Source organism: Chironomus tepperi, unplaced genomic scaffold (assembly GCF_022539635.2).
Source record: "Chironomus tepperi strain 1889 unplaced genomic scaffold, CSIRO-AGI_Ctep_v1 contig_337, whole genome shotgun sequence".
NCBI classification, from domain to species: Eukaryota; Metazoa; Arthropoda; class Insecta; order Diptera; family Chironomidae; genus Chironomus; species Chironomus tepperi.
In genome coordinates this window covers 2,756,054-2,768,127 of record NW_027226459.1, presented here as the reverse complement: position 1 = coordinate 2,768,127, position 12,074 = coordinate 2,756,054, and the positions used below count along the sequence as shown (strand labels likewise).

At 31.0% G+C, this 12,074-nt stretch overlaps 4 protein-coding genes across 4 annotated transcripts in view; 1 reads left to right on the top strand and 3 right to left on the bottom strand.

The window, feature by feature from the left end:
- toc (toucan) overlaps positions 1-12,074 on the top strand; it is a 226,117-nt gene that overhangs the window by 206,477 nt on the left and 7,566 nt on the right. Inside the window, exon 6 of the mRNA XM_070644259.1 lies at positions 2,876-3,231. Coding sequence (XP_070500360.1) covers positions 2,876-3,231 — 356 coding nt within the window. The remainder of the gene's footprint in view (positions 1-2,875; positions 3,232-12,074) is intronic.
- On the bottom strand, positions 4,451-5,592 carry LOC139093532 (uncharacterized). The gene is made up of 2 exons (XM_070644266.1): positions 5,536-5,592; positions 4,451-5,438 (listed from the first exon to the last, which is right to left on the bottom strand). Exon 2 carries the CDS (start codon positions 5,377-5,379, stop codon positions 4,519-4,521), a length of 861 nt encoding a protein of 286 aa, XP_070500367.1. The 5' UTR covers positions 5,380-5,438; positions 5,536-5,592; the 3' UTR covers positions 4,451-4,518.
- LOC139093531 (uncharacterized) lies at positions 6,159-7,714 on the bottom strand. Its single transcript, XM_070644264.1, has 2 exons — positions 7,673-7,714; positions 6,159-7,109 (listed from the first exon to the last, which is right to left on the bottom strand). The coding sequence occupies exons 1-2, from the start codon at positions 7,681-7,683 to the stop codon at positions 6,239-6,241; spliced, it is 882 nt and encodes a 293-aa protein (XP_070500365.1). The 5' UTR covers positions 7,684-7,714; the 3' UTR covers positions 6,159-6,238.
- On the bottom strand, positions 7,931-9,358 carry LOC139093530 (uncharacterized). Its single transcript, XM_070644263.1, has 2 exons — positions 9,299-9,358; positions 7,931-9,233 (listed from the first exon to the last, which is right to left on the bottom strand). The coding sequence occupies exons 1-2, from the start codon at positions 9,301-9,303 to the stop codon at positions 8,351-8,353; spliced, it is 888 nt and encodes a 295-aa protein (XP_070500364.1). The 5' UTR covers positions 9,304-9,358; the 3' UTR covers positions 7,931-8,350.

The following is a 12,074-nucleotide window of genomic DNA, read 5'->3' as shown; positions in this document are numbered from 1 at the left end:
CCGGCATCACGGCACGGAAAAGTACAAGTCTTAATGAAATGGAAATGAACTTTATTATTTCTGCATGAATACTAAATCAAATGCCTTTAAATTTACTTCCATGCACACACATTTATCACCATACAAAAAATCTTATTACATTGTTTAAGCTACTTTCAAGGAAATTCATAGCAGCCACGATGAATTTAGTGCAAACGATAATTAGGTAATTAAGAAATCAAGATCGTACTAGGAAATCATTAAGTTCCCCCACAACAGCATAAATATTAATGTTGCTTGTGGAATGTGACATAATTCCTCTATTGTCCTTGACTTACATTCTAGCTAGACATTCTTATAATTCAGAATAAAATTACTGTTGCTGCCTGCATGTCTAGCTGACCAGTCAGTCTTAAAGAGTTTTCTTGATTCCAAAAGTAATGCACATGTGCATCCGTACATGGAGAAATGCTAATTTTTTTTTCATTTCATTCTTGCGTAATGTGTATATGCAAAAAGTCACGTATTAAGCTACCGCTTCTTCTCAGTACTTCCTTATAAAATTCATTAAATAATCACATATTTTTTTTAGTCAAATTCAAACGGAAATTTCAAATTTTAAAAAGCAAAGCGAATTCAATTGAAAGCGGCGCTTTAGATTCGCTTATTTGAATTTTGAAAAGCCGTTATATTTTGAATTTTAAAGAGCCGTTAGAAATTTTGATCACTTCCTTGTAAATGCATTGAATTCATTCCAAATTGCAACTCAATGAATATGATTGACATGCGATACATTAATTAATAGTACGTCATATCATGGTCGATTGATCGTTAATAGAGAATTGAGGCATAATGACTCAAAAAGTAGCCACAACACGACGTGAGCAAATAGATGAATTCTAAAATATTAAATTACAAATTGATGTAATATTTTGTGTAGCACATGCAGCCGTGCATTACAAAATTCAAAATGAAAAATTTTTTATTTTCCGAGAAAAACTGAAACTTGAGAAAATTGTTATTGTTATTTACACCTACATGCTGCTTGCCTGACTGCTTACAACATCCATTAATTTATTCATATGGAAAAAAGTTTTTCCGTCAAAAGAAAAATTCTCAGCTGGAATTTCCTTTACAACATAACAATTAAATAAGAATAAGTAACTTGAAACCTACCGCAATTGGATATTGTTTGAGTCGCTTCCATTTCAATCAACAGACATGAAAAAAATGAAATTTTTTGGGTTAATTAAAGACAAAAAATTTCCTTGAGCATTTTTTTGATGAAATTAAAATCAAGAAGAAAGGAAAATGAGAAAAAATATTTTCATCAACACTTGCTACTTAACAATTTATGTACAGCTTCATTTCATGCTTCCTATTTCTAAAATTAATCTTTTTTATTTTTCATTCCTGCTACAAAGAAAATTGTCGGAAAAAATCAATTCATCAAACGAGCTGTGAGCATTAAGTGTCAAAAATTTATTCATGTGATGCTTTAATTACTTCAAAATATCCATTCAAATAACTTTTTTGTTGTGTTTATAATGAATTTCATAGGAACTTGTCGATATATTCGAGCTAATTAAGTCATATCCATATTGTATACAATGTACTGTATGTGATTTGACGAAGAAAATGTCCGGTCGAGACGGGAAATGTGTAGAGACATTCAGAACGTGTTTGGAAGTACGCTTACAGAGTATGAAGTGTGTCTTTTCATGATTAAGTCGAAAATAACCGTTAAATTTCAAAAAAAAAGGTATAGCGTAGCAGCCTTACGTTTACGTATGTTTCGTACGTATTTTTAGCTACGTATTACGTAACCTGTTTGTTTACAATTGAATCTTAATTTAATTAATCATCATTAGAATAAATAGCAGTAATTTAAGGTTCACAGAACGAAAAAATAGACAGAAGTTTATATATTTCGATAAAATAGCTGCATAACAGACGAATTAACATAAAATATCATAGTACGAAGACTTGTTAAATAAATTAATTGAATTATTGGAAAAAATAATATCCAAATGGACACATTTCACGAAGTTGATCCTTTGTATAACGCAAAACAGACTTGGTTGGCATCGATATATCGACATCTTGGATTTCTGCTTTCTTCTGGACTGGTTTTTGTGCCTTATTAGTCATGTATTTTCGTGGAACACGGTAAGCTCGATCATTTGAAGCAATTGAAGTACGGAAAGTTACAGATTTTTTCTTCCGAGCTTGCTGATCTTCATAAAATTGACGAATGCGAGCTTGCTTAATTTTACGTGCTTGTAATTGCTTCTTTGACAACTTCAAACGTCCATCAGGCAAAAGTTCAGTGTGATTATTTATTTCCATCATGCCAAGTTCCTCAGCAAGCTTGTCAATATTATTTTGTTCCTTCATCTTACGTATGCGACGTTGCTCAGCAATTTGCATCGATTCAACTGCTTGCTTGCGACGTTTTTCAGCTAATGCATTATTTGGATCAATGTACTTCTTTGGGCTCTTGAAATTCACACGACGACGATTTTCCTTTGACTCACAAGGCTTTCTTGGGAAAAATCGTTGCTTACGTTGTTTGTCAAATTTTTCAGACTTTTCAATGATATTTTGCCACTTCTTTTCACGTAAAGCTGTTGTCTCGGTCTCTTCCTGATGTTTTGGAGTGCTTGTAAAGACTTGATTTGACATCTTTTGAATGAATTAAATTAAATGTCAAGAGCTTCTTATCAAATGCGTCCGATTACAATGACAGTTAATACACAAATGAAGAGTTAATTAGAATCATGGCATATTATGATTAAAAATAAATTTTATGCAAATTTTGTCCGTTAAATTTTAAATTTTGATCTTTTTATGTATTCAAATTTTAATCGTTATGATCTTTTTCTTATCATTTTAGATCACAATCGATTGTCTCAACAGCAATCGCCAGTAAATGGATCACCAAGAAGCTCAATACGCTCGACACATTCGTCAAAGGCCGCAACACCACCGCCTAACACCAATAATCGTAATGGAATTATTGAATCGCTAAATGTATCACCAAAATCTAAAGCTAAGGAACTTGAAAACAATAATAGCAGTAAAATAGTCAATAAGAATAACGCGAATGTTAATAAAATGCAACAGGAACAGCTGCTTCAGCAAATCATTGATCAGCAAGCACTTGAGAAACAAAAGCAGATGTTGGAACTATTGCATGCAAATAAAAATGTTGAAGCGTTAGGCGTACTTGTTCAATACTTAGTCTTTAATGTGAGTATTTTCCCCCAATTACACTTGAAATGATTTTATGGATGCGTTATTAGATCACTTGACATAGACAATTCAAGCCACGAGAATAGAATTCATGATTAGTAAGCAGATTTGCATATCTCATGAATATTTATGTTATTAAAGGATCTTAACAGATGTTCTGTTTTAGGTCTAAAAGGAAGAAAATATTCAGTAATACACAAATAAACACCTTCATGATTAGTTCACACTACCTGCTTGAATCTTAAAACAACAAACGAGGAAACTGCAATAAATATCCAAAAAAATATTAAAAAATATTAAAAAATATTTTTTTTACGACAGGAATTACCATAATTTTGTATGAAATATCTGTTGGATGTATGCTATGTTGTCAGACTTTATATGACAATTATAACCATTTTTGTGCGTACCTGTGCATGCACAAGAAAGGACAGGTTCAAACTTAAAATGTGTGACTGCAATAAATTTACGTTTTATTATCGTCAATTCCATCATTTGCATTTGAATGAAGTAAATTTTTTGATTAGGCATGTTTTTGAGGCTTCCTTTGACACCTTTTTTGGCACTTTATGAATTTATCTAATTGTTCAAGAATTATTTTTTGTTTATAATCTGTTTATAGGCATTATTAGGGGATATGCATAAGTGATGGACATTAAAAATTAGAATTTTTGGATCTTTTGTGTCTGGATCTTTATTAAATAAGTCCATTTTTGGATATTACATGGTTTAGCACCTGCACAACCTGTACAAATCCTTGACATCATCCACTAACATTACTAATCAGATTAACAAATCACTGTCGAGTCACTAAAAATAACTAATCTTAGACATAGAACTAAGCGTGACAAGTAATTTCCATAGCACGATTCTCATGCTAAAGAATTGAATGACCTGTTTGAACTTTGATTGAAATAACAAAAATCGTATGATTCAGACGAATTACATGATAATTGAATAAAGTCGTGTGGCTCGTGCAGTTTAGGAATAATAATAATTTGACAAAATACCTTAAGATAAAGCTTATTTAATATGAAAATGGTCAAAAGTCGTAATGAACAAACGATTTTCGATCTAACCTCCAAAAAGATTGTTAATATACCTAATAAAATTGATGTAAAGTCGTTATGAACGTACGATTTTGTGATTTTATTCAACCTAACCTATGAAAGGATAAGTTTACTAAGATTGGTCAAAAACCGTATTGAACATGCGATTTTGTGATTCTCATGCAAAATAATTAATTTTTATTGAATAATTTTCATCATAATAAGCACTTAACATCTAATCTTCCTCACACTCGACAGCCTGAAATGCTATTTTTCCCATCATAATAATGAACTTTGCCTTCTCAGCTTGCTTTTGCTCATCAGTCATATTAATTTCACCGAAAAAATACGTAGCCATCATTCTATCAGAAACTTTATCGCGTCTGAAGGCATTCAAACGACATTCATATTCCTTAACTGGTTCCTTCTTCGTTCCGTCAACCAAATCATCTTCAATATCTTTAATCAACAGCTTAATCTTTTCGTCACAATCGATACTGTCTGTGCTGATGTTATTTGGATTTAATTTCAAAGTGTAAACAGACGTGTCCAACAATTGATTATCAAGTACGTGCTTTCTAGCGCAATAATCAGTTTCTGTATCTTCTTCTTTTTTCTTATCGTCTGTGAATAATCCATCGAAAATATCACCAAAATCATCCTCAAATAAACAATAAGTCACTGAATCTTCGATGACGTTTTCAAGCTTCTCATTAGCGTCATTTACTTCCTTCTCATATTTCTTGTCAGAACTTTCTTGTAGAACTTCATAAACTACAGCCACAAAAGTAACATCGAGGATGTTATTCTTAGACAAAGTATCCTCAACGCATTGTTCCTTATTATTAATTTCCAGACGCTTCTTAATGTTCACCATTGTTTCCTGAACCAGTTCCGATTTTACATTGTCAATTAGACCAGAACAATCTGTTATTTTAAGTACACTTGGAAGTTCCTGGATCTCATCGCCAAGCAAGTTTTTAGCTTTTAGGTGGTTTATGTAACAGTTGATGATTCCCGGGCTGTAACTCTTTGCAGCTTTCACAGACGAATAGCTGATAAGAATTAATAATGCGATTATTTGATGAAACTTCATGTTGATTATAAAATCAGTGACTGAATGTGATGAGAAGTAAGAAAATCTTACAATTTATACTAAAATTAATGAAAATAATGATGAGAGAATGAGATTTTAAATGACACTAAGACTTTAAGTGATATTGTTAGCACATTTTTGGAATGAATTACCTACGTCTATAATTTCACTTTGATCGAGTAGTTGGATGAGGCGTGAGATCTTGAGTTTGAAGCTTTAGGACTGTCCATTGGTTTTTTACAAAATTACTTCTGGAAATTTTCCCCTCGGCAAAAGTTTGAATTTTCTTTAGCCGTTAATTTTCAAAAAATATTTGACCGTTATTTTTAATGCAATGGATCTTGAAATGTTTAAACGAAGAAGTGAGTTCCTCGTACTGATTAGCTTTTTTTTGACAATAAATTACTGATCACTGAGCAAAAATGCGCTGAAGTGATTCAATAACACGAGTACTTTCACTTTTTAGAACTCTTTAGATGACATGTGCCATTTAAACAAAATCTTCAACTCTTAATGCGTTAATGCGGTGTGTTATTTACGACAATCGTAAATAATCCTTATAAACTAAATTGATTAAGGAACGGTCAGACATTACGTAAAAGAACAAGGTTATTGAGGACAAATTTGGATCATGATTTGTTGGGGTGAGACAGTCACACAATTTTCGGATATACCCTTATCATTCTCACTTGTCAAAATTTAGCATGTGATTAATGCTAATGATGTATTATGAAATTAAGTAATCATTAGAATTGTTTTGATTTTAAATGTTCTGAATTTATTTTTTTTAATCCGAAGGATTTAATTTTAATCCATCGGATTTATTTAATCTGATTTTATTTACAATGTTTCGTGTTGTCTAATTCTGATCACTAAAGCACTTTGTGACTTCATTGATGACAACAGAGATAAATTTAATGAAATTTCGTCTATGTTTTGACTTTTCCTCACTGCTTAAATTGATCCTGGCCACAACAGCTGTTTCTATTATCTTTTCTGTATATTTTCCATTACGATACTTCTGTAAAGTACAATCAATCTGCTCATTAGTAACATCAGGCTTCTCTTCTCTTAAATTCTCCGTCAATGAATCCTCAGTGTCTTTAATGAAAGTGTCAATGATATCGTCGCAATCTTTTGTTGCTACCTCAACATCTGGATCTAATGTTAGATTAGCTGATTGAATGTTAAGCAGTCCATTATCAATGACATACTTTCGTGTACAATACAATGTCACCTTATCATCTTCTGTGTCTCCCTCATTATCATAAAAATCGTCATACAAAATGCCAAGCTCATCCTCATATGAACAGTATTTACTAGCCAGTTCTGATTCATAATCTGACAATTGTCTAACTTCGTCAATTTTCTGTTTTTTGACATCATCTGATAATGCTGACGCGTCATAAATTGCATGCTTCATTTGAATCTCTGCCCAATATTCTGCCTTTAAATAATCAACAATACAATCAGCTATTGGAGCTGTTTTCTTGCTCTTTCTCATTCTTGTTTTGACTGCCTTAAAAATCTCAGTTTTAACATTTTTAATTCTCAATTCACAGTCGGTTATGGTATTTCTCGTCTGTAATTCGGGAAAGTTTGACTCGATTCTCTTTAAGACTTTTAAGTGACGAATGTAGCAATTGATTAACGATTGTGTTGAATAATCTATGACCTCTCGAGCATGTAATTTGTCAATTGACAGCAATGTAATAAGAGAGATAATTAATCTGTAAATAAATATTGCTTTATTGATTAAATCAGGAATAATAAGCAATTGTTTAAGGATCATTTGAAAGTTTCATAACGTATTTTTATAAATTGAAATATAACGGACTTTTGAAATTTGAATTTTAAAATTTTGAAATTTAACGACATTTTTTAAAGATTTTACATTTTAATTAATTAATGTTCTCTTTCCTTAGTCATCACATCTGTGGGATTTGAGTGTAAAAACACAAAGAATTAAAAATTGTTAAATAATCAAGCTCCAAGTCTTAACCCATAATAAACTAACTACTCATTATTCAAATAAATCAAATGAGATGAGTACGTGCAAAAATTAAATTAATTAACTGCGGTTTCTAGTCAGTCTAAACATTGTTTATACTAATAATTTCAGTTTATACTAGACAAAATCTGGTTTTAAAATTCAAATTTACAATTATTTCCCACAATGTATACACAAAATGTCCTAGATTTCAATTATAATATTTCACGTGATGCACTACTTTATGACACAGAAAAGTAAAACGGAAGCCAAACAAAATGTCAATTGACAAAAGTTCCTTACAAAAATTTCATTGTAGAAAAAAAAATTAAGTAGAGCGTTGTGTGTGCCTCGATTAAAATATAAATATAAACTGACAATGATTTAATAAATAAATTTTCTTGACTCTCTTATCAGCCTATAAAGAACATTTGAACCATAGCAAATTGAGAAATTAGAATCACTTGAAATTAAATATTTTGACACAAAAATCTCTTAAAATTGGAATGTGTTTAAAATGTGATGGACTCAGACAGCTACGATTGATTGAAAAATAAATAATATTTTTTTCATAGACTTCATATACGTTTTATTTACCATAAAGTTTATCACATTAATCATTGTAATACAAAATATGTTTCATAATAAGTTAATTTTCACATGATCATGGCAACCTTCACGCCTTCATTTATTGGATTGGATAGTCTGCTGCAATTTATCAGTTTTTGATGTAAATTACGATAAAGATGTGATAAAACGTACGTGAAATAACGTCAATTTAGTAGAAAACGTACGTAAAATAACGTTACACATGAAATACGTACGTAAAATAATGTTACACATGAAATACGTACGAAAAATAACGTTACACATCAAATACGTACGTAAAATAACGTCAACGTACCAAAATACGTACGAAATGCACCTTACTTAATTTTAAATATAAAAAATACGTTAAAAAACAAACTTTATGTTAACAATCTATGATCGGCTATGATCACAACACAAATCATTCAATGGAATGATGTTCTTTTGTTTATGAAAGTCCAATACTTCTTGTGCATACATTTTCTCCTTTTCCTTTCTCTCATCATCCGTAATATTAATTTCAGTGAGAAAAATAACAGCCCAATTTTTGCTAAGGAAGTTCAATGCCTCATTATCATCCGTAAATTTAAAAAGTGATTTTGCTGATGCTTCGTCTTTACTTCGTTCAGCATTAATACGACTCTCGATGAAATTGGCATTCTCTTTAACTATTTTTGAGATAATGTCTTCGTAATTTACGTCCGGGATTTTCACATTAAATGGATTAAGTGTAAGATTGTATTCCTTTAATCCCAAAACATTGTGATCGATGACATACTTTCGTTTACAAAAGTTCTTGATTCTCTCGTAATTGAATGTCTCATAAATTGTATTAAATGTGCACAGTGAAGCTGCATCTGCAATTAATTCTGTTATTAAAGTTTTTGTCTTTTCCTGATCCAGCACTAGATTGTATGAAATAACCCCTAATGACTTGTAGACGATTAATTTCAGCATATGATCACCAACTTCACGTGACTTGATTTCTTTACTAAAGCATCCACGTTCCTTATCTAAACTATTTTCAAAATTTAATGTTCCAAGGTCAAGTGCTGTTGTGGCTTTAAGCTTTTCATAATAAACATTTTTAACATTATCGACTATTTTGTCACACCGTTTAATTGTTCTTATTGATGGCGCTTCGTCAAAATCGGATGCCAAAATTTTCTTTTCCTTTAAGTGACGAATGAAACAATTTATTTTCGCATTATCGTAACTTTGTGCTGATGATTGATTGATAATTGAAATGATGAAAATAAAAGTGATGAAAATGCCGCTGAAATGAGTATAAAATTTGTAATGATTTCTCAAGATGCTTATGAATAATATTTCTTATCTCACTTCATTTTTATTATTTAATTCTGACTTTTTAACAAGACGAAATTTCAAGACTAACTAAAATTATCCCATCAATAAGATATGACTTAAATAGAATTTAAAGTACCGATGTGTTAAGTGTTAACAAATTTGGTCAATAAGTGGATAATAAAATTAATTTAACTGCTTTTGATTGATGTTATTGGACGCATTTTGGGTTTTTAATATCAAAAATTGCCTTCATTTTCAAATTTTAACGTATTTTTGTTATTTGAATGTGATTTACGTAAAGAAACTTAGAATTAGTCGAAAACGTACGTAAAATTCACGTAAAAGCAAAAAAACGTACGTAATCTGATGTAAACGTAACCAAAACGTACGTAAATTGACGTAAACGTAACCAAAACGTACGTAAAATTACGTAAACGCGAAATAAATCCAGCAATAATGCGTCTCAATCCTCCCCAGCGCAGTAACAAAGCATTCGTTCTTATGTCTAAAATAACCAATATACTAAATATATCAAATAAATAATTCCTGTGGATAATAATGCCACATCCAGTCTCATTATAAGTCATATTGAGTACACACAAAAAAATTCATATTTGCAGAAAATACAAAGAAATCTTGCTAATAAATTTAACATTCGGATATGATGCGTGTAATGTTGATCATTGTCGACAAAAATTTCTTTCTCTCACGTTCGCGTTGTTGATCGTTGAGCTTCAATTCACCAAGAAGTGCTACTGCCAATGTCTTATCAAAATAATGATTTTCGTGATATTTCTGCATATAGCAATTAACCTTTTCCTCATCAACTTTGACATCAGTCAATAAATGTTTACGTAATTCACTTTCAGCATCATCAAAATGTTTTCTATTGACAACATCACATTGGATGTATGTAGTGATGATATTTGCTGGATTTACATTAATTTCATATTCAGTCGTGTCAATCAATTTATTTTCAATTCCATATTTGCGTGCACAATAGTCACCGACAAGATCATCTTCGTCAAATTTGGCATTGCCAATGATTGTGTCAAAAAGTTCACCAAATTCCTGTTCTGATAAACATGAAAAAATTGCGTCGCTGCTGATTTTCTCTTGTTGCTGCTTAATTTCTAGAATTTTAAGTTGCTTTTCTGGAACTGTCAACAAATCAGAAACTTCATAAATTTGTTCCTTTATATCCAAGTCACTCCATTTTGAATTCCTAAGACTTGTCACAATACATTCAGCAGATGTCTTGAAATTCTCATTAGCACTAAATTCCTTATACAATTCAGCATAAACTCGATTAACAGTCGATTCCAAAATCATTTCACATAAAATGTCTTCGCCATCAAATGGCTTTGACTCAAAATTATCCTCAATAATTCCATGACGTTTTAAATAGTCAGCATAACAATTGTATGTATTTTCTAATGATATTGTATCATTATTAATCCTCACAGTTGGTGCTGATAAAGTCAACGCAAAAAGTGAAGAAATTGTCACAAAATATTTAAACATTTTCCTCAAGTTCTACTGCTGTCGACACTTTGCAAGCAATAACGTTACTGAACATTGACATTGGCAAATAACATGAACATTAATAAATATTTATGCGATACCGTTATAACCCGTTCATGACCAAACGTAGTAGAAAACTTTCTCTGATAGTTCTTCTATGGTTGAATTTGTAGAATTCTTTACCGAGCAACATAATGTTGTTCTTGAGCTGCACAAGACGGAAACTGCATTTTTGATTTAAAAATTGATCAAAATCAGAGCCTTCAGAGCAACTTCCAGTCTTGTTATGAATACAACGATCTAGAAAACATGTTGTAATGTTCTTGGTTGCCAGAACTGACATCCCGAACGACACAAAGTAGTAGGAGGGGTTGATACAAATACCTTTCAAATAGATCCTTGTATCCAGTCAGATATGTCAACAGGGTGATGAGAAAACGTAGTAGAAGCTTTAATAAGACCTATCGAAGCTGTGATGACTATAAACGATGTGTGCTGCTCAGGTTTAACCTTTAAAAATCTTGATAACACTTCCATTTAATGAGGTATTTATTAAATGACATTAGATATGGATTTACTCAGTAATCTATGAATTGGCATCTAATGGACATCATCTTTAAACGACCGTTATGACAAAGATTTGCCATACAGCATCATCCACAGCAGGCACGTGAAAGATAACAAAGTAAACAATGAATAACTAAAGAAACTGATAACCAGGCACACGGATCAGATTAATATTCGTCCTCTTTCTAATATTTTTCATAAACAAATCGTTTAAGATGTTTGCAGAATAATAAATTTTTAGCATATAGAAAACAAAATAAGCCATAAAAATATCACAAACCTCAAACTAAGCAGGCATGGTAAACAAAATGAGCTGTAAACAATTTTTTCAATGCTAATGTGTTAAAAAAAGATTTTTTTTCGAGAATTTTAAAATAATTTTTATTTTTTGCAGCTATAAAATATCTAAAATATGAAGTACATTAAGAACTGCATCTTAAAGATCCTTAAGATTTACAAAAGGTTCCAAAAGTGTATCAATCTTTTATGTTCTGATCTGATTTGGTGCTAATCTTAATGCTCTTTTGTGTACCCTTTTCTGTCCTTAATGTTCTAATTCTATTCGTAATTGAAATTAATTCTAGTTCTGTTTAAAAAGAAATTGGAATGTGACAAGTGAAGACATGATACTTTAATCTATTAAGTACTTAAACTAATTTTCAGTTTAAGTGCTTTAATTCCTTAATATTTAAGAGTATTGATAATTTTTAAGGCAGTA

What these genes read in the sequence shown, in the direction of transcription:
- LOC139093532 (XM_070644266.1), bottom strand. Translation starts at nt 5,379, where the DNA reads ATGAAGTTTCATCAAATAATCGCATTATTAATTCTTATCAGCTATTCG.